This window comes from Aspergillus terreus, genomic scaffold, assembly GCF_000149615.1.
Source record: "Aspergillus terreus NIH2624 scaffold_14 genomic scaffold, whole genome shotgun sequence".
Taxonomy (NCBI): Eukaryota; Fungi; Ascomycota; class Eurotiomycetes; order Eurotiales; family Aspergillaceae; genus Aspergillus; species Aspergillus terreus.
In genome coordinates this window covers 580975-600963 of record NT_165937.1, presented here as the reverse complement: position 1 = coordinate 600963, position 19989 = coordinate 580975, and the positions used below count along the sequence as shown (strand labels likewise).

Genomic DNA, 19989 nt, shown 5'->3' with positions numbered 1-19989 from the left:
TTGATAAACCAGAGACAGGGGGATCGGGAGGTTGGAAATCACACGCATACACTCTCATTGTGGGGCACCAAGGGCGACCAGAGAGGTTGTGGAGTTTGGAAATCAACGCGCAAGCAGAGAAACAAGTACACTTTCGTCGCAGCTCGTAGTCGCTATGCCATCATGGGGAAAGTCTAATGGAAAATAAATGCCATCAAAATCGACCGTCACTTGGTAGAGTTACTGCGTGACAGAATCTGTACGGAGGCACCGGAGCCCACCGTCCGTCGTCGGTCTCGAACGCGGATCTCACTGCCACTACCGCTACCGCTTCGTCGTCTCCGAGAGTCATCAAGGGAACCGCGGCGCCGTCTCTGGAGCAACGGACGTTTCAACGTTAGAATCACGCGGACTACACCCAAAACAGAACAACTTCTTAGCAAAGGATATGACGACAAGAAAGGCAGGGCGGGTTTGATCAGGTGCGAACGTGGTCACGGGGGGCACGCAGACTCGCATACAATCAATCAAGCGGTAGAACTTACCGTCGAACCCCTTCGCTCCTTGGACGATCCAGTCTCGTCGAGTTTCAACGCATGCAGGCGTTTCTGGCTGTCCTGGGTGATCGAGTCCACCTCGTCGATTTGCAGCGGCACATCAACCGCGGGAGCGGGCGGTGGCGGAACGCCATTCTTGCGTTCTTTGGCCTGTTCTGCCAGCTTTTCCCAACGGTCTTTGCGGGCCTGCTCACGCTGTTCGGCGGTGTTCTGCCGTTCATTATATTCATGAGAGCATTCGTCAAAGAGCTGGGGGTTAATTTCCATGAACATTTTCATGGCATTATAGACCATGCTATGGATGGTGCTGGGGATTGTGTCAGCCGCAAATCTTCACTGGTGGCCGTCTGGGGAGGCGCGACATACCGGTTCCAATGGCCCTTGGAATTCTCGAACAACGGTGGGAACATGATCGGCAGAATGGTCTCGACATTGTCGCTGACCAGGTTGCAGAAATATTCATTGTTCCAGAAATAGAGGGCACGTTCGGCAACCTGTGGCGGAGGCATGTATGAGCACCCAGTCTACGTCAGTCAAGAGCAGGTGACACATACCTGAAAGTGTGGGCTGGCGACAGACTTGGCCAGCTGTTGGAACAACGGTTCTTGCACTTTGGCGAACTCTTGTGGGTCCATCACTTCGAAGATATCTTCCACCTCGTTGAGGAACATGACCTCCTTGGTGCTGTTCACCTTGGGCCAGTAGCGCAACAAGCCAAGAACAACCTAAAGTTCCCGTCAGAAACCTATCGTGATCGATTCCAGGATCGGGCAATCTCACCTCTTCTGTTAAGGAGGCGTCCTTTTCAAGAAATTGAACGATGCAATAGGCCAGTTGGGGATGATACATGCTGAGACTCTTGACCTTGTGCAGAGGAAGCAAGACGCGGGTCAAGAAGAGCTTGTGTTCCTCCTTGAGGGGCAGGGCGAAACCGTTGATGATCGAACCCAAGATCTCAAGTAATTCCGCAATACCGTTGAATCGCTCGGTCTCATAGGTGAACTGGAAGAAGACATTATTGATGGATCGGCGTATGTACGACCGCAGATTCAGGAATTTTCCGTAAATGCGGTGCAACGTGGTCTTGAGAAAATCACGCTCCCGAGGATCTTCCGAGTCAAACAACTCCAATAGCTGCAAAGAGAAAGATTAGCGTGCTGCCATCGACATTTCAGACCGTCCGAAACGTACCTGTAGCACGAAGTGATGATCGATATATGCCTTGGCGATATTGGTGTTGAAATCCTGGCTCTCAATGAATCGCAAGAAGAACTCATAGACGACTTGGATATGGGGCCAGGCCACTTCCAAGACCGGTTCATCCTCCTCGGGATCGAAGGCCTCGCCCTGAGGTGTGACGGGCGGTGGGATCGGTCGAAACAGGTTCTTGGCAAACATCTCCACGACGCGGGGATACATGGGTTCCGTGATGACCGAGCGGTTATTGGCGACATAGTCTAGGAGCTCATGGAGCGCCAGTCTCTTAATTTCCTTGGACTTCATGTCTGCGGTGGGATCGTTGAAGTCGAAGATGATGTTGCATTGATCGATCTTCTGCATGAAGAGATCTTGGCGACGATTGGGGGGCACTTCGTGGAAGCCCGGCAGCTTCTCCAGTTCCCTCTGACGCTGGTCGGAGATATCAAAGCGGGAGGAGTGCTGGCGTTTCGGGGTGCGGATTCCTTCCGACATATCTTTTGGCGTTGTCTGGAGGCGATCGAAGACGTGGGACTTTCTGGGGGGAGCCAGATCGCCGGGCATGGTCTCGGCGGCACCAGGAGGAGGGACATGCTGCCAAACCAACAGAGGTCAGTCAGGGGGAAAAGGCGACGATCGAACAGGGCAGGAATCAACTCACCGGCGCACTGGGGCTGATAATCACACTGGGGGCAACCTGCCCTTGTTTGGTGGGAGTCGCTGGACCACCGTTATTCACAGGTTGACCAGCCATGCCTGCGCCCTGCGGAGCATAGTACTGACCTGGGGGGTAGGGCCCTGCCTGCGACGCATTATCCGGAGACTTTCCCCTGGTATCGTTCACGGACGTTGTCGACGAAGTCGGGGTGCCATGGTTGGGGGAGGAGGATTGTTGGCCATGGTGGATGCCCAGGGGGGCTTGATTCTGAGCCGAGTTCGAATGGGAGGAGTCCTTCTTTTTGGAAGATTTGTTTGCGTCCTTCGCCCTCGACAACTGCTCATGCTGAGGCGATGTCAGCGGTGCATGGGGGGGATAAGGGATGGACGCGGGGCGTGGGGATGACAGCGGATGAGACCAATGCAACAACATACCACTCTTTGTCTGAAGCCCTTCATTGTCACGACTATTCGAATAGCCACATGTACTCGGTCGAGGAAATCGACGCCAGTGCAGCCGAACGGCGCAGCACACTAGCAGAAGAAGGTAGACGTTAGGGAGGGCGGAGGGAGAATCGAGCAAGCCACGACGGGATTTGTTTATGTCGGCCTGGAAGTCACCACATGAGCATTTCCGCCATACCACCCGAAGGTCGGAACAAGGGAGAAATCAAAGATAGAAGGAGAAATCGGAAGGAATATTTGATGAGATCGACAGAGTGCAATACAAAAATTTAAAAAGTGGAATAAAAAAAAAATTCCCAGACACCATACCCCAACGGAGAGAGAGGGGGTCATGAAGCCTGGGGGGAGGCGGTCACCCAACGCAGCGGACCAGGTGTACCACGAACAGGGGAAAAGGAGGGGAGACTCGGCGAGCGGATGGGGACGCGCCAGGGAGATGAACGAAAGGAACGATGACTTACCTCCACAGACTCAGGCAGAGACGATTGGGGAGACGACGGGGAAGGAGGAGCAAGGCTTCTCTAGGCGCAAACACAGCGAGCGGTATAGGAGGAGCTAGTCAGGTCGGTCTGGTCTGCGGTAGACGATCGTCTTCCGTGTCGCTTAGCGGCTGGCTGGGAAGCGGGGTGCGACAGCGCCGGGAGGATGATTTGGTATGATTCTGATTGAGACGACTCACGGACGGCAAGATCGATACCCACGAGGTCACAAACGGGACCCAAGATCAGGGGTTATGCGAATTAATTGTTCTCTGGTGGAGGAGGGAGGCAAGGCGGAGAAAGATCGGAGGATTGGATGGCCGATCGCAGAAGAAGAACAAGTAGAAGGAAGTAGCGTGACGAAGAGGAGGGAGTGGCAGAAGAAAGGAGTGATCACTAGAGCTGGAGGTCAATGCTCGGACGTGACGGGGAGAGAAGAGTAAAGCAGGAGAAGTGGCTGTATGTGGTGGTGGTGGTGGTGGAGGAGGAGGGGAGTTCCCGCTGACTTGTTGGTGGACTCTCAGGTACACTCCCACAACATACAATGCTGCCACCAGGGAGATTCTGCAATAATGAAGGGCTGTTAATGGATCTGCTATGGTTCTAGGGAAACTAATTGGACCTGTTCTTCCTGTTCTTCGAATCAAATATCACACCATCTGGTTATTATCTGGTACTGGTGATTACATCTTTGATGGAGTCTGGTACTTTTGATTAGGTACAATTTATTGGATGTTTTGTCTACGAATAAGTCGGCGTCGTTTTCCTCCCATTACGAGCTCCATCTCATGCAGATCCAGTTGTGCAAGAGGTTTTCATATTTTTGGAATGAAGACGCTCCTGAATCCTATATTTACTGTCGTTTCCCAAGACGCGCTTTGAAACGCCAGGCTGAATGACGGAATTTGTTTGGGACTTTGTGGTGCGATCATGTGACCACACTTATCGAGCTGTTATCACGCGCTAACCCGATGGGGGATCGAGCATCTCTGGAAATGACATCCGCCAGATTTCAACAAGAATGTGTAGACGATCGAGGAGGGGTTGTATACTCGACGCAACAGTATTTGCAGAGAAGCCACATAGACAGCAATACACTCTTACTAGTAGGTAGTCATACATCGACACTCTTTACAGTGTATGTGGCTCTCTCAGTGCTGGCAGTGCGATAAAGTAAAGGTAGTGCCATGTCATGCGCTAAGCCCCTCTGGGGTCCGCTGACTAAGATCCATGTCGAATCGACTCCAACTCATTGATTCATGGTCGATATCCCTTCACAGCTTCACTTCACATCAGCATCTGGGATGACGTCGGGTGTGATCGCATCCTACAGCTAGGCATGTGCTTCAAGAACCCGTCCGTGGGAATGTAATCAACGCGCACCCACGCAGTAACAACACCACTCGCAACCGCTAAGATATATTTCTCCAACCACGACCATGGCAGAGCATGCCCCCAGAACGGCGCCCTTCTACGCCATCCCTAATCGACGCATCGTCAGTGTGGAGCATCCTGCCATTGTCCAAAATGTGGACAAAGCCATTGAGACACTGCAGGGGAACCAGGGCATTTACCAAGTAGGCCAGAGAGACACATCCGCATATACATACGACTAACGCGACACCAGATCCTCAACCCACTTAAATCCGACACTCCAGCCAACCTGCGCCTCCGACCAGAGGACCCCTTTTCACGCCCCGTGCAGTCCATCAGCACACCGTCCAACAATGTGCTGCTCAAGGTGACAGTTCCCAAGCGCACAGGTCGCAGGCGCAAGCGCGGCTCCAACGAGCCCTTCACGGCACCCGCCGTCGGGACAACGTCGCAGCGTCCCTGCGCAAAGGAGCTCCTCCGCACCCTGCGCGACAACGTCGGGCAGTACCAGGTCGAGGCGGTGGGCAGTGTCACCCGGACGCACGTCTTTCGCGCCATGCCGGACTTTGCCTTTTCGCTGAGCTCGAGCCCGTTTGCGCAGCGCTTCCGCGAGCAGATCCTCTCTTTTGACCGTAAGTTGAAGCGACCTACATACTCTTACGAACCACTAACGCAGAAACAGTGGACAAAATGAAACAATTCGACCTCGACATGTCTAAAGGCACTACAACCAACGCCGATATCATCCCGCCGCCCTTCTTCAGCGATGGTGACATCCCCTTCAGCTACATGTACCGCCAAAACCCCACCGTCAAGCAATCCATCGACACCACAGGCAAAGTCACCACGATCAACACGCAGCAAGCTGTGCGCATCCGCACGTACCTGGTGCCGTACGACATATCCCAAGTCCCAACCCACCCCCGCGAGAACTGCCCACCCCTCGCAGAGCAGGAACAAACCGTCAAAGACACCGTGGCGACCATCGAGGCGCTGTTCACCCAACGGCCGGCCTGGACACGCCGGGCGCTGCGCAACGCCCTCCCCACGCTCGAACAGCGCTACGCACTGCGCATGGCCATTCCCTACGTGGGCTACATCTTCCGCTCGGGGCCCTGGCGCGACGCCATCGTCAAGTTCGGGCACGACCCGCGCGTCGACCCAGCCTACCGCGTCTTCCAGACCGTCATGTTCCGCGGCAACCGCGTCGACTTTGATTCGGTCGGCCGCCGCGCCCGCCGCAACCAGCGCCCCGCCGCGTCCCCCGACGCCGCCGACGACCGCGAGCCCGCCGTCCTCGATCCCTCCGCCACCCTCACCACGGACTCGCACATTTTCACCGGCCAGCCGCCGTTGCCGCGCGACGGCCGCATGTGGATGTTCTGCGACATCGCCGACCCGCTGCTGCAGAGCATTGTGCGGCTGGACGCGGCTGCGCCGCCGCCGGGCTTCCTGCGGGAGACGTGCGATACCGTCTCGGACGGGTGGTTCGGCAGCGGCACACTGGCCAAGCTGAAGACGATCATGCGGCACAAGATCCTAGCGAACGAGGACGGCCGCGTGCCGGACGATGCGGACTTTGTGCGCCTGCTGGACCTGCCGGACCATGCGGACCCGGAGAACTTCCTGGCTGAGTTCTCGCTCGATCCGGCCGTCGCGACGTCGCAGGAGTTGATGCTGGCCACGGAGGTCCGGTCGGTGATCAAAGGGACGGCGTCGTGGCGGGAGAAGAACGCCGCGGCGGCGGGGGAGAAGTCGGCGAAGGGGAAGGAGAGGCGCGTGCAGTGGGAGGATGAGGGGGCCGACGAGGGAGAGGGCGAGGGCGAGGAGAGCGAGGGCGAAGAAGAGGAGCTGGAACAGGAGGAGATCCTGGAGGCGGCTGTCGATGCGATGGAGGCTGCGGAGGAGTCTACGGCGGAGTAGCCATACGAGCACCTGATACCATGGATATGAACGATAACGAATTAAGTCTATATACATCATCAGACATGAGACATAACACATCCCGAGCGAGCGACGAGGCTTCCAGCCAATGGAGCGCACGTATACGGCATCCAACATTAGATAAGAAAAAAAGACAACACAAGGAAATCAAGCAGTCAGTCGGGTATCAAAATCAGACCCATTTCCAAACGCCAGCCAAAACTCCACGACCCAACACCGAACCTTTTACCCCTCACTCGGCATTCTCCTCGGCGGCACTCTCGCTCTCCCATATCTCGACCTCCGCCGGCTGCGGCTCCCCAGACGCATCCTTCAGTTCAGCAGCATCCTTGGGCGCCGTCGCATCGAGGATAGCCGCGATAGATGAGACGCTGGACAGCTTACTCCGACTGCGCTGGTGGCGCGAGAGCTTCGACTCCGCGACAGGGACATTCTCCTCGTCACCTTCATCCTCATACACAACCTCATAGGAGAATGCATGACACCCATCGGGGTAATAATCCGACGCATGGAGTTCGCCGAGCGGCGCACGCGGCTCATCCAGCATCTTCTCCTTGCGCGGCGCCGGCGCCGGCACCTCCGGCCGCGCAGCAAGGGCGAGACCCAGCTCGGCCGGGGGGATGTTCTCTTTGCCGCGGCCGGCGGCGTCAGCCTTGCGCTCGTCGTCGCTGATGTCCAGCACGCAGGTGGAGTGCTGCATGAGGTTGGTGAGCTCGTCCTGCTCGGAGTCGACGTGGATGTCGAAGGCCCACGACGCGGGGGTGGCTTTAGCGCTCGCGGAGGCCTTGGGCTTCCCGCCGGACAGCGCGGTGGCGATGGAGAAAGGGCGTTTGACGGTCCTGCGGGATGCCGGGGCGGAGGCGGTTTTGGCAATGGTGGAGCGACGGGGGGAGGGGCGCACCGACTGAGGGGAGCGGCCCATGGGCTTGATGGGCGCGGGCGATTTGCATGGGGCGGTCGTCGCCGTCTGCAATGGCTTGCGCGGCGTGGTCGGAATGGTGGTGGTGGTGGTGGTGGTGGACTTGCGCGGCGGCGGGTTAGCCGCGACGGTGGTCAGGGCCATGCGCGAGGCCTTGATGGGCTTGGTCGGGCCGTGGGCCTTGAGGGAGTCGGTGTCGTCGGCGTCCTCGTCGCAGCCGCGTTTGCGTTTGGCGGCAAGACGCGTGACAGGGTCGATGTTTTCGGCGTCCATGACGGACAGCGGTTGTCTCTTGGATGCGAGAAGGCCTGACGCGGTCAGCGGTGAAACGGAATGCGGGGACGCGTGGACGGACTTACCATCACGTTGGTTCTTGAGGTTCATTTTGGAGCGCATGATGGAACGCATGCGGGGGGCGTCCAGGTTGGCAAAGGGTTGACGGGTGGTGGGGGTCATGGTGAGCGCCATGATGCCCTGTAGGAGTAGGAGGAGTAGGAAAGAGAGTAGAGGTTTGTTTGGGTGGAGTAGAGTAGATCCCTAGTGTAGGTATAGATCCCGCGGTATAGAACAACAACAACAACAACAACAACAACAACAACACGACAATAATAAAGTAGAATGATCAATACAGATAGATTAATATAACGAGAGAATACTGAACGAGAGAAGAAAAATAGAAGAACGGAGAACGAGGCAGCAGAAATATAAGAACTCAGCTGAAGAGTGCCACATGCCGGAGCGCGTTTGGATCACGGATTGGCCGTGATGCTGCAAGGCGACAAATTCCCCCTCACTTGCTCGTCGCGTCGCGTCGCGAACTATACAGTATTACTTATTACTTTACTATATACCTAGGTACTATAGTATTATATTATTGACAGTAATAGAGTGCAATAGTCGAGAATTATTTAGTCCCTCGATATGATATGATATTTCGAGACCACCCAGAGTGGTACCTCATCCAAAAGAATAGGAAGTAGAACATACTAAGTATAGAGAACCGACAGCACTCGATATTCACGCGTCATCGTCTACGCGCCGGTTTCATGCATCCCCAGCGCCAACTGAATCCAACTGAATCCAACTATTTCCCATCTGCACCATCTGAATCCTCTGCATCCTCATCGTATAGTCCACCACCACCTCGCATGCGCATGCACCTCCCTACAGCCTCGTTTCATCGGCTGCACACCGTAATCAAACCATGCGAGGCACATGCGACAACCACGATCATCCTCATTCCGCTCCATCCACCCAGTCCATCCCGTACAGAGATATCTGGAACGCGGGAGATATCCGTCCTACATACGTAGCGACTTCATTCCACCGCGCGTCGCCACTCGACTCCCTGGATAACCGGTGAAATCATCTGAATGCCACACATTCCCCTCAGATCTCATCCTCCCACGGAATGCTGTCCATCGCCCCCTGTCGCTCGACACACCGTGCCGCCGCCCGCGCCGCCAATCCCATCGCTGCATCCATCACCCGCTGGTACCGATCTGCCTTCTCCTCTGTCGTCACATCGCGTCCAGCCAGGCCGTCCTTCCGCCGACGCTCGCGCCACCGGGCCACTTCCACCGCATACCCGCCCACGAACGTATCGCCCGCCGCCGTGGTGTCCAGCACCCGGCTGACCGGCGCGGCGGGGTTCTGATTCGTGAACCGGTGCACCCCGTCCGCTGGGCCCGACGAGCCCGCATCCGTCGCGCTATACCAGACACCCTTGGATCCCAGCGTGATGAGCACATACGTCACCCCCAGTCGGTGGAAGTACCGCGCGACGGCCTCATGCCCCGTCTGCCCCTGCGCCTCCGGCACCGTCTGCAGCAGCAGCTCCGGCGGCGGCGTCATCAGCTCCGCCTCGGTCTCGTTCATGATGAGATGGTCGACAGCCGCATACACGTCGGCCGGGAGCCCGCCCGGCGGCGCCGGCGCCGGGTTGAGCATGACGTCCGGGCCGGCCTCGATGCCGCGCACGCCCGCCGCCCGGTTCTTCGCCTTCCACGCCGCCAGCTCGCGCAGAATAGCCACCGTCGTGTCTGTCGGGATCTCGCCCTGCATGACGATCACGTCCGGCACCGGCGCCGCCAGCCCCATCCCTACGACGTCTGCCGTCTCCTGCATCCCCTGGTAGTTGGCGCCCGGCGAGAACAGGATGCGGTTCTCCCCGCCTGCCGATGAGTCCACCACGATCACTGCCACTCCTGTGTATGCGTCCGGGACGATCCGCACGCGCGCCGTGCCGACGCCCGACTGTTCCAGCGTGGGCTTCAGGAGTGCGTCAAAGTGTCCGTCGCGTCCGCCAACTGCCCCGACCATCTCTACTGTGACTGGGCTGGTCGGCGCGGTACCGGATTGTGGCCGCGAGAGTCGCCCGCAGGCCACCGCTTGGTTGGCGCCCTTGCCGCCGGCGCTGATGAAGTACGACGAGGAGGTGATGGTCTCGCCGGGTTCGGGGAACCGTGGTGTCACCGACACCATGTCGACGTTGAGGGAGCCGATGACCCGGATGGTGGGTGCCATTGTGTTGATCGCGGGGTAGTGGAGGTGGGGTAAGATGATTGCCTGTAGACTGGTCAATTGGGTGGCGAGAGAATTGATAGGGCTGCTAGGCTACCTTGAGTAGAATTAGAGTCGAGTGAGTAAATGGCGGAAAGGCGAGGGAAGGGTTGGAATATCTGTTGGAGGGAGTATACTCGGTAGAGTGTAGAAGATGGACCGACGTAACGTAATCGGCGCCGCGGCGGAGAGTCTTCCGGCCAGCTTCGGCTTCGGCTTTACGGTTGGCATTACTTGATGGTTTGTATGTCTCGCTACTTGGATAATACTATAGTGGAATTAGTTAATTGATGATTAAAATTGCCTTGGTCTAGAATTGGAGCGGAAATATATAAATGTCACTATGTGGAATTGATTTACTAGAGCCCATGTCTGGGGTGGGCTTACCGAGCAGCCAACTAGATATACTTCGTCCTGGTACCTACTCCGTAGCTCCCAGGTAGGCACTATGAAATACTGGGCCCATACTCCATATGTTCAGTGAATAATTTACAATTCTTGACCATCACCAGTGTAGTGGACAACTTTCCCTTGGTAATCATAGCAACCATACCGCCTGTAGAGTGGACAATAGAGACAAAGTGCTCGAGGATGTCGGCGCGCTTGACATCTTTTCACAAGGGGACACCTTTTGGTGATATCTGCATTGGCAACGACGTAGTCGATATGCTCTATGCTCCTGTTGGTGACCTTGTTGACAGCATCAAAGACGGACTGCTCAATACTGGCGCCGTGCTCGACGACAATAATGCTGTTGCTCTCCGCCGTAGTTAGTTGTGATAGATCCTGGGCGAATGGGTGTGTGGGATTACGGACCGCCGCCATGACAAGCTGCGAGTACTTGATCAGCTTCAGTCAGATCTTGTTAACTTGTAGTCGCTTACGGAGTTTAGATGGGCCACAAACTGCTTCACCAGCCCGAAGCCCAGTCCTTGGTCGGAACCGGTGACAAAAGCGACAGCCAAAGCCATGGGGACGGGTGGTGGAATGTGTATACAAGTGAAGAAAACTGAAGTTGTTGATACGGACTGTTGGGCAGATGCATATACACGAGATAAGGCGCAATTTGCATGGAAGTGTGCATATACTACCTTAGTATGTCCTGTCTGAGACTTGTAACTGTAGTGTAGTACCTTTAGCTCATACATTAATCATCGAGAGACATAGTACGCCTCGTTAATTCTCCAACCAATAACGAATGAATACCTGGACTAATGCAGGGACTGAGATATAGCTTGGATAATCATTCAATAGTGCAGTATCCTCTTCCTCGTCATTGAATCCCCGTATAGATCAGAGTCACTGGTACCTTCATAAGTGAGATTCAGGTCATCACTCTACTTGTCCTAGTAATTGCAATCAGGTACAGCGTCCTTAAACACACAATCTCCATTATCTGTACATGCTCATCAAAGCTGGTCGTGTATGCTGAACACTGGGAGGCAGGCACCTCCCTGACGGAAGTATGACAGCGATGCTCCAACAGCATCACCTGCCTACAAGCACCCAACAGACAGACAAAGGGTTATTACGTCGATGAAGTAACATACAGTTGCCTACAACAGTAGAAAAAGCCCAACCAGCACCGCGTCGCTCTTTCTTTCTCCCACTCTCTACACTTATATCGCTCATTCCCCGCTCAACACCGGCGTTCTCTATAAACCTCACACTATATACACTGCTAGAAATAATGAATCCCTCATCTGAGACCACTCCCACGGCAAATATCCGCAAGAGAAAGTCCGAGGCCGAGGACACGGACACTGACTCCAGCACACCGCAGGTCAAAAACCAAACAAAGCAGTCCCCGGAGAGCCCAAGCGCTGGCCGCAGAAAGCAAGAAGCCAAGGAGAAAAGGCAACGAGTGAAACTGGGCAGGCGCAGGCCAGATCAAGTCGCCCAACAGCCCACGCGGCTGTTCAGCGCACCGCCGGGACAGGATAGCTTCTGCGGACGGCTCATCATGCGCGCCCGGTCAGACGCCTACAAGTTTGCCACGTCGATCTATACGGCACCGGACCAGTCCACGCGAGTGTTCTGGGCTGATGGTTCCTATAGCGAGGACGGGGCTGGCGCGGCCGTGGTATACCGACCGGATCCTAGGGAGAGGGAATGGGCCTATCGGGGCTATGCCGTGAGCGGCCTCCATGAGAGCCGGGAGTTGGAGCTGTTTGCTATCGGGGCTGCGTTGAAAGTGGCTGTCTTCGAAGCAGATACGACACCGTGCTCATCGGCGTCCTCCCAGCCGTCTCCGCCGTCGAGTCCGTCGTCTCAAGCTTCGTCTAGTACCCTGGAGAGGAGCTCGACTACAGCCGTCACAGTTTTCACAGACTGTAAGCACTGCCTGGACTTGCTCGGGAGCTGGCCAAACCCGACAGGTGCAGGGTCGCTGCTGTCGACCACAGTCCACCTTGTTAAACAGGTGATGCGTCGCTCGCAGCAGATGCGAAACATGGGCGTACAAGTCGAGATCCACTGGGCTCCAGCGCATATGAACCCGCCGATCCCGGGGCACAAGGAAGCAGATCTTCTAGCCAAGACGGCGACCAGACTCCAGGCGCATCTGACAGCCCGTGATATGGAGCAGAGCGTTGATGGGACTGTGTTGATGGTGGGAGCCGATCACTTATAATGTAGCCTGTCAGAGACAGGAGGCGATCTACCGGGAGGATCTTCACTGTAAATATTACATGTCAGTTCATTTCTATGTATTATAGGCTAAATCCAACTCCATACTCCATACCCCATGTTGTCCCAATCCGTGAAAGACATCGTGCATGCCCGAAAGCAGACAAAACCACAGCACCATCATTCGTTACTATGACATCACCATCAAATCAACCTACACTCCATTTCGGTACACCTGTGAACCGCCGGACCGGATCTGCACAGTATCCCGTCGCTGGAGGACAATCAACGCCCGGTTCAGCGCTTGCTCGGTGTAGCCTCGTCCGTCGACGAACTCGCGGCGCAGCGTGGCCAGACTGGTGCTCCAGCCGATGGGGAGACGACGCTTCAGCTCGTCTTCGATCTTGCTGACTTCTTCCATCAGCTCCTTGCTGCCCTGGCCCTCGCCTTGCGTGATGGCGTCCATCGTGGAAGCCAGGAAGAGGCGAATGGCTTCGTCCACATGGGCAGTCGTGGCAATCGGCGACAGACTCAGCTTAGCCAGGGATTCCGTAATACGGACGATGGCTTCGAGCTGACGGACGGTGATAGGGATGGATGAGCGTGTGTTGGCGTCGAGTTCGGCGCGGTGGACCTGCTTTCTGATCGAGACGAAGTGCGAAGAGAGCTTTTCGGCAGCCTCGTCGGACAGACGGGGTGCACAGCGGCTGTGGAGAACGAATTAGTTTGGGTGCTGTTAACAGGTAGTTTGGAAAACTTACGTGCGGCAGTAGCTGATGTACCGCTTCATCTTCTCGAGTGGAATCTCCGCCTCGACTTGCTCTTCCGCGCCTCGTCCACCCATGTGCACGCCCATGACGTGGCGGGCGATGCGCTCGTCGCGGCTGCGTTCGTGGTCGTCGCGAACGACGAAGATCATATCGAAACGAGACAAGATGGTGGTCTGGAAGTCGATGTTCTCACCGGGGGTTTTCAGGTCATCGTAACGCCCGTAGATCGGGTTCGCCGCAGCCAAGACGGACGTTCGGGAGTTGAGGATAGTGGTGATACCTGCCTTGGCGATCGAGATGGTCTGTTGTTCCATGGCTTCGTGAATGGCGACGCGGTCCTCGTCTCGCATTTTGTCGAACTCGTCAATGCAGACCACTCCGCCGTCGGCGAGAACCATCGCTCCTCCTTCCAGGTAGAACTCACGCGTCGTGTGATCACGTTGGACGGAAGCCGTCAAACCAGCCGCGGACGAACCCTTACCGGACGTGTAGATGGCGATGGGAGACACCTTCTCGGTGAACTTGAGTAGCTGGGACTTGGCCGTACCGGGGTCACCCAGTAGCAGGACGTTGATGTCTCCACGAAGTTTCATTCCATCGGGGAGAATCTTCTTGGAGCCGCCCATAAGCAGACAGACGATGGCCTTCTTAATGTCAAGGTTACCGTAGATGGACGGAGCAATGCTGCGGGCGAGGGCATCGTAAAGGTCCGGCCGACGGCTGAGCTCTAAGAACTCCTGTTCTTCCTCTTCCGAGAAGATGGCGCTGCCCTTGGCGGTGTGGTCCAGATCAGAGCTGATTCCGACGGCGCGCAGGTAGGGGTTACGGAGGGCCACCGCGCCATCTTTCTTGCCACCACGAGCCTGGTAGATGGAGAAGATGCCCATAACGGTGCAGCGCGAACCAGGGACGACTCGGTTGGCCAGATAGCGGTCCGCCGAGATGAGAACGTGGCGAGGAAGTTCACCCACGGGGACCTGGTCTGGAGCTTCCTGCAGCTTCAGGACTTGCTGATCGACAAATTGGCACTTCTCGTGAGAGATTACGTAGGGGTCCAAGGGACATTGCGCATCTTGTGGAGCATCACCGGGTTGCTTTTCACGACCACACCTCCGGGGCAGGGTCAGTCCTGCAAAGCCGCCTTCGACGGTAATGTTGTCACTGTGGTCGCAGCTCTTGCAGCGAATGTGAACCACCGTGGCCTTGGACGATATCGTCGACGCGCCAATGACAATACCAGGAATACGGACGAGGTGAGAGATGTTGGTGGCGTTGAGATCGCGAATAGAGATGTGTGTTGCCGAGGAGTGAAGGAGAAGTTGATGCGGAGGAAGGGCAATGTCCCGCTGAGAGGGATAGACGATTCTCTGTGTGCATTGTTTCAGGGCGGCCTCGAACTGAGGTGGTGGTTAGAATGATACAAAATGGAGTACAATAGCTGGAACTGACCAGAGGAATGATGTCGGCAGGTTCGGTGGTGAGTTTGTGTGCCAATTCCTCGTTGTAAGAAATAAGGTGGGCGATGTCAATGTCACAGTAGTACTGCTTGACAAGGACATTCTGACGGAGTTGGTCACTGATATCAAGTCAACATCGTTCCTTTCAAATCAACCAGAGAGTTCCGGAATCGGCATACCGGTAGATGAACGCATTATCCAGCTGGAACTCTAGAACGAAATCTCGAAGTCTTGCTTGGATCTGTGTGCGGGATTCTTCAGCGCCATCAGTGCTCGGAGCGAGAACGCTCAACGTATACGGAGTGCGTCTATCCATGGCGAAGACCGCAATTGAGAATATAAGGGGAGAGGGGTGTCGTGGAAAGACGTTGGAGGATCGTGGAGAATGCAGTGTATGCGCTCCCTTTGGAAGTTGGAACTTTTGCGGCGGCGGCAACACGAACGCAACGCGTCGCGTCGCACACACGCGTTAAGTGGTTTCCGCCTCAGGAATAAGGCAGCAAACAAGGCTTCGGAGAAATGAGGATCCGAGAACCCCATTCGGATTAGCGCAGGTGGTCCTCCGGCCTCGACGCCTTACCTGATCGGGCGGAGCTGTCATGGCAGGAAGACGAGAATCCCCCCGTATCAGATGGACTGTACTGGGTTCCTCCACTCGTTCCGCGCCTTTCACCTCGTCCCTTTCTTCCGATCCTATATTGCTACTACTAGCTTCCATTGGTAACGCTTTGTACTGTGCCACAGTTCGCGCAACGCAGACATCCTCCAGTTGTCCACTTGTCATGTTCAGATAAAGTCCTCCCGAACTGCACGGTGGCCGTCAGAGTCGCCTGTCTGGCATCAACGAGATGTCCTCTGTGAGCCCTCGGAAGTCAATCGATAGTCTTGCCTCGGGCGCTTCTACACCGTCCTTATCTCAGTATTCGTTCAATCAGATTGAATCTCCCCGGGTACCGCCCCAGAGATACCCCCTGAGACGGGGTTCGACCGCAAGTTCCATTGTGAGCATTGGAGGGATCCTCGACTCGTCGTCCCGTCATGGGTCAATCGCCGAGTCCGGACAGAATGGTACGCATTCCTTTTTATACGAAGCTATGCGTTGTTGATGCTGACCGACTATAGCTATTTCGACACTTCTCCAGCCTCCAATTGTCCGCACTGGACTCGTTCCCCACAGTGCCGTAACCACCTCCGGATACAAACCCCCAAGCTCGCGCGACATCCCCCCGGTCACGCTGACCAACATTCCTCGAGTTGATCCAAAAGCTTTCGAACCGTATTTGTCCCAGGTTGGCTCTCTGTACGATGTTTTCCAACAGGCAAAGGAAGGGACGGGAGATCAGGAAGCGCAGCTGGCGCGGGGCGGTGGTAAAACCTCCCCTCGACCAGAGGAGAATGATACGTTGATGCCCCGGCCTATGGAGCGGCGACCCTCGGCGATATCTACCAGTTCCCGCGCAAGTTCACCGTATGACACGAGAGGTCGAAAGCGCTCTTCGGGTCGCGGCCGCGGCCATGGCGTCACCCCGCTGTCCACCATCCCTCCGGTATATTTCGAGGATGATTTCCATCTCGAGAACCCGCGGACATTCGATGTGGTGTCTGAGAAGTCAGAAGTTGTCACGCCGCCGAAGATACCAGCCAAGGATGGACAAACGGAGAATGGAACGGTGGTAGAGCCCGCGCAGGGGAGGAAAGCTCTCGCCACGAATGCGATCCTGCAAGAGAAACTCTCATGGTACATGGATACAGTGGAGATCCATCTTATCTCGTCAATCTCAACAGCGTCCAAGTCATTCTTCACGGCATTGGGGTCGCTGCGCGAACTGCATTCCGAAGCTGCAGACTCGGTGAAGCGGATCCAAGTGTTGCGGAAAGACCTCCAGAAGATCGATCGTGAAATGGCTCTCGGTGGACTGAAGATAGTTAACTTGCGGCGCCGCAGAGAGAATGTGCGAATGCTTGCGGATGCGGTATCTCAGCTTCTGGACGTGGTCCAGTCGGTCTCGCGGTGCGAAGAGTTGGTCGACAACGGGAACATCGAGGAGGCTGCAGATGGGCTGGAGGAGGTGGAGAAGCTTATGGCTGGAGAGCATACGCTGGCTAGTTCTGGAGACGCCGATGAATCGCAAGAGCACCCGCGGCGGCCGATCGACTTGCGACGGCTCAAAGCTCTCGACGGAGCAGCTGATGATCTGGCTCAGCTCCGAAATCGAATCGGGGTTGGCTACGAAACCCGATTCTTGAGTGATCTTCTCGGTGACTTGCGACAGCATGTAGAGAATGTGCCTCTGGATGCTACTTTACAGCGATGGGGTTCTTCCTTCCAACGGCAACGCGGCGCTCCGCGCACTGGCGCGGCGTCGACGCCTGCATATATGAATTTTGACGACCAACTGCGGTCGCAATTGCATTTACACCTTGCTGGCCTCGCCCGTGCGCGCCATACGACACCCGCTGCGACCGCCTTCAAGTCGGCCGTCATTCGTGAAATGAAGGGCCTGATTCGGAAGCATATGCCGAGCTCCAGCGATGACGATAATGAGTCGATGGTCTCCGTTGCCACACATCGATCCCAACAACGTAGCCAGCAGGAGAAATCATCAATTCTTGCCCGGAACCTTCGCGCTTTAGACGCTGAGGATGCATATAACATGCTTGCACAGGTATACGCTGGCATTAGCGAGGCGTTACGGAGACTGAGCGTTCAGGTCAAGGTTCTTCTTGATATCGCCAGTGGCCTGGGAACCCCGCCGCCGGCTGGCAGCAAGTCCAGCCCCGACCCCCAAGGTGGCTCCGATCGACGAGCTGCCGCTACTGTACTTGCTCAAGACGAGATCTTACAGGTGCTGGATATGTCGAGTCTGCTTGGAATGGCGGTTGATACCGCTCAGCAGCAGGTGAACAAAGTTTTGAAAGTGCGCTCGGAGCAGACATCTTCTCTGACGAAAGAGGAATTTGTCAAGTACTTCACCCTCAACCGTCTCTTTGCGGACGAATGTGAAGCCATCTCTGGGCGGAGCGGGACAGCCTTGAAGACGTTAGTGGGCAATCACATCCGGGACTATATCAATCGTTTTGGCGATACTCAACGACACCGAATCATCCAAGTTATGGACGCGGACCGATGGGATGCGAAAGACTTTGGCGAGGCTGAGGATGCCATCTTGAAACGGATCCTTGACGCCAGCACGAAGGATATTGAGTCGTGGGTAGATGCCTCGAAGATCTGGATGGCCAAGGATAGCAACCACAAGAACTCGTCGGAGCAGTCTCTTGTGAACGGGTCAGGGAAGGAGAAGGTCCGCAGTGCGGAGATCGACGAGCAGAAGTACATTCTCTCAGAATCCGCCATGGCTATGATGAGGACTATCGAGGAATTCCAGTTCCTCATGGCCAATATTCCCAACATGATTCAGGATATTGCACCTGGTCTTCTGGAAACGTTGAAATTGTTCAACTCCCGATCTTCTCAGTTAATTCTCGGCGCTGGGGCCACCCGGAGTGCAGGTCTCAAGAACATCACGACCAAGCATCTCGCGCTGTCGTCGCAGGCTCTGAGCTTTGTGATTGCGTTGGTCCCTTATATCCGGGAATTCGTCCGCCGACATGCGCCGTCTAGCTCATTGCTGGGTGACTTTGACAAGGTGAAAAGATTGTTCCAGGAGCACCAATCCGGGATTCACGAGAAGCTGGTTGACATTATGAGCTCGCGCTCCACCGTGCATGTCAATGCCATGAAGAAGATTGACTGGGATGCTAATGGGAATACGGCCGTCAATCCTTACATGGAGACGCTCACGAAGGAGACTGGAACGCTGCATCGGGTTCTGAGCAAGCATCTCCCTGAGATGACCGTCTCGATGATCATGGATCCCGTGTTCCGGACGTATCGAGAACAATGGACCAAGGCATTCGAGGAGGTGTCTGTTGATACAGAGGCAGGCAAGGAGAGGTATGGCGTTCTCACTCGAGTTCTTTGCGGCTACTAACGTGAACAGGTTGCAACGGGACGCCGAACATTTCCAGTCTAAGCTGAGCAAGATCGACGGATTTGGGGACCTGGGAGAACGTCTTCTTGAGTTGGTTCGACAGAAGAACATCGCAGCGACGGAAGCTGCTCCTGCTGAGGCTGATTCCAAAGGCCCGGCCGAGACGAGCGACAGCACTGCCGCATGATACACATTGAGCGGGATGTTGCCTACATTTCTTGCGTTAGAGGGGTTGTATAGCCATTTAGCGATTGCTGACTTGCTGTCTCGGACTGCACAGCATTATTTACACTATAGAATCGAGACCTTGATGGAATTTGAATCGGCTGATTCATTGAGACATTGCCCTACCAAGGGCTCCTAATGTACACCATAACCCGGACGAACTCCGCTAATGAACCCATATCATAACCATGACCGATGATGCAACTTTACTCCAATCCGGTTCCCTTGTGCGCACCGGTGCCCTTGTGCTCGCCTAACGAGTGCGGCTCATGGCCACCCTTGCCGCTACCGGAGGACGTCTTGCCAAAGCTTCCATAGCCGCTGTAGACCTGGCCGGCCGGGTGGAAGTCCGCGTCGGGGAGATCGGCGACCTTGTTCAGGCGGTTGAGACCGGCATTCTGCATGGTATTAGCGGTGGTCGTACGCGAGGGGTGCAAAGAACGTAACGTACGTCTGGGTTGGTGCCGTGGATCTTGGTCTCGCCGGCTTCGATGGCGTTGTCGCTGTGGGGGATACCGTCGTCGTATTCCGCTCCGCGAGGCATGGTGATGTTTGTGAGGTGTGAATTGGTTAAGGTGATTGATTGTTTGTGGTAGTAGTTGGATTGGAGGTTGGTGCTGTTTTCGATGTCGAGGTGCTAGGTGAGGACGTATTTATAGAGAGCTCGTGATGACATGGAGAGCGTCATGGTCCATGTATGCCTGGTTGAGCGGGCGAGCTGACCGCATGGTGAAGTCATTGTGGAGTAGATGACCTCATCTGCCGGGCCCTATACTGTGGTCTA

The 19989-nt window shown here is 55.7% G+C and overlaps 7 protein-coding genes across 7 annotated transcripts; 4 read left to right on the top strand and 3 right to left on the bottom strand.

Moving 5' to 3' along the window:
- Nucleotides 1-506: 506 nt before the first annotated feature.
- ATEG_09223 (protein phosphatase 2A regulatory subunit RTS1) lies at nt 507-2849 on the bottom strand (the record flags this gene model as incomplete). Its single annotated transcript, XM_001217844.1, has 8 exons — nt 507-843; nt 903-1030; nt 1091-1261; nt 1317-1670; nt 1728-2327; nt 2395-2453; nt 2517-2736; nt 2826-2849. 8 exons carry the CDS (start codon nt 2847-2849, stop codon nt 507-509), a joined length of 1893 nt encoding a protein of 630 aa, XP_001217845.1.
- A 1924-nt stretch (nt 2850-4773) lies between these two features.
- ATEG_09222 (transcription factor TFIIIC subunit TFC1) lies at nt 4774-6631 on the top strand (the record flags this gene model as incomplete). Its single annotated transcript, XM_001217843.1, has 3 exons — nt 4774-4911; nt 4962-5340; nt 5385-6631. The coding sequence occupies 3 exons, from the start codon at nt 4774-4776 to the stop codon at nt 6629-6631; spliced, it is 1764 nt and encodes a 587-aa protein (XP_001217844.1).
- A 529-nt stretch (nt 6632-7160) lies between these two features.
- On the top strand, nt 7161-7883 carry ATEG_09221 (uncharacterized protein; the record flags this gene model as incomplete). The annotated part of the gene is made up of 1 exon (XM_001217842.1): nt 7161-7883. One exon carries the CDS (start codon nt 7161-7163, stop codon nt 7881-7883), a length of 723 nt encoding a protein of 240 aa, XP_001217843.1.
- Nucleotides 7884-8960: 1077 nt separating this feature from the next.
- On the bottom strand, nt 8961-11104 carry ATEG_09220 (ribokinase; the record flags this gene model as incomplete). Its single annotated transcript, XM_001217841.1, has 6 exons — nt 8961-10187; nt 10294-10401; nt 10521-10600; nt 10637-10689; nt 10762-10973; nt 11018-11104. 6 exons carry the CDS (start codon nt 11102-11104, stop codon nt 8961-8963), a joined length of 1767 nt encoding a protein of 588 aa, XP_001217842.1.
- Nucleotides 11105-11823: 719 nt separating this feature from the next.
- Nucleotides 11824-12765, top strand: ATEG_09219 (uncharacterized protein; the record flags this gene model as incomplete). The annotated part of the gene is made up of 1 exon (XM_001217840.1): nt 11824-12765. One exon carries the CDS (start codon nt 11824-11826, stop codon nt 12763-12765), a length of 942 nt encoding a protein of 313 aa, XP_001217841.1.
- A 210-nt stretch (nt 12766-12975) lies between these two features.
- On the bottom strand, nt 12976-15304 carry ATEG_09218 (MCM DNA helicase complex subunit MCM5; the record flags this gene model as incomplete). The annotated part of the gene is made up of 4 exons (XM_001217839.1): nt 12976-13468; nt 13523-14928; nt 14981-15107; nt 15168-15304. 4 exons carry the CDS (start codon nt 15302-15304, stop codon nt 12976-12978), a joined length of 2163 nt encoding a protein of 720 aa, XP_001217840.1.
- Nucleotides 15305-15836: 532 nt separating this feature from the next.
- ATEG_09217 (vacuolar protein sorting-associated protein 54) lies at nt 15837-19167 on the top strand (the record flags this gene model as incomplete). The annotated part of the gene is made up of 3 exons (XM_001217838.1): nt 15837-16056; nt 16111-18943; nt 18990-19167. 3 exons carry the CDS (start codon nt 15837-15839, stop codon nt 19165-19167), a joined length of 3231 nt encoding a protein of 1076 aa, XP_001217839.1.
- Nucleotides 19168-19989: the final 822 nt, after the last annotated feature.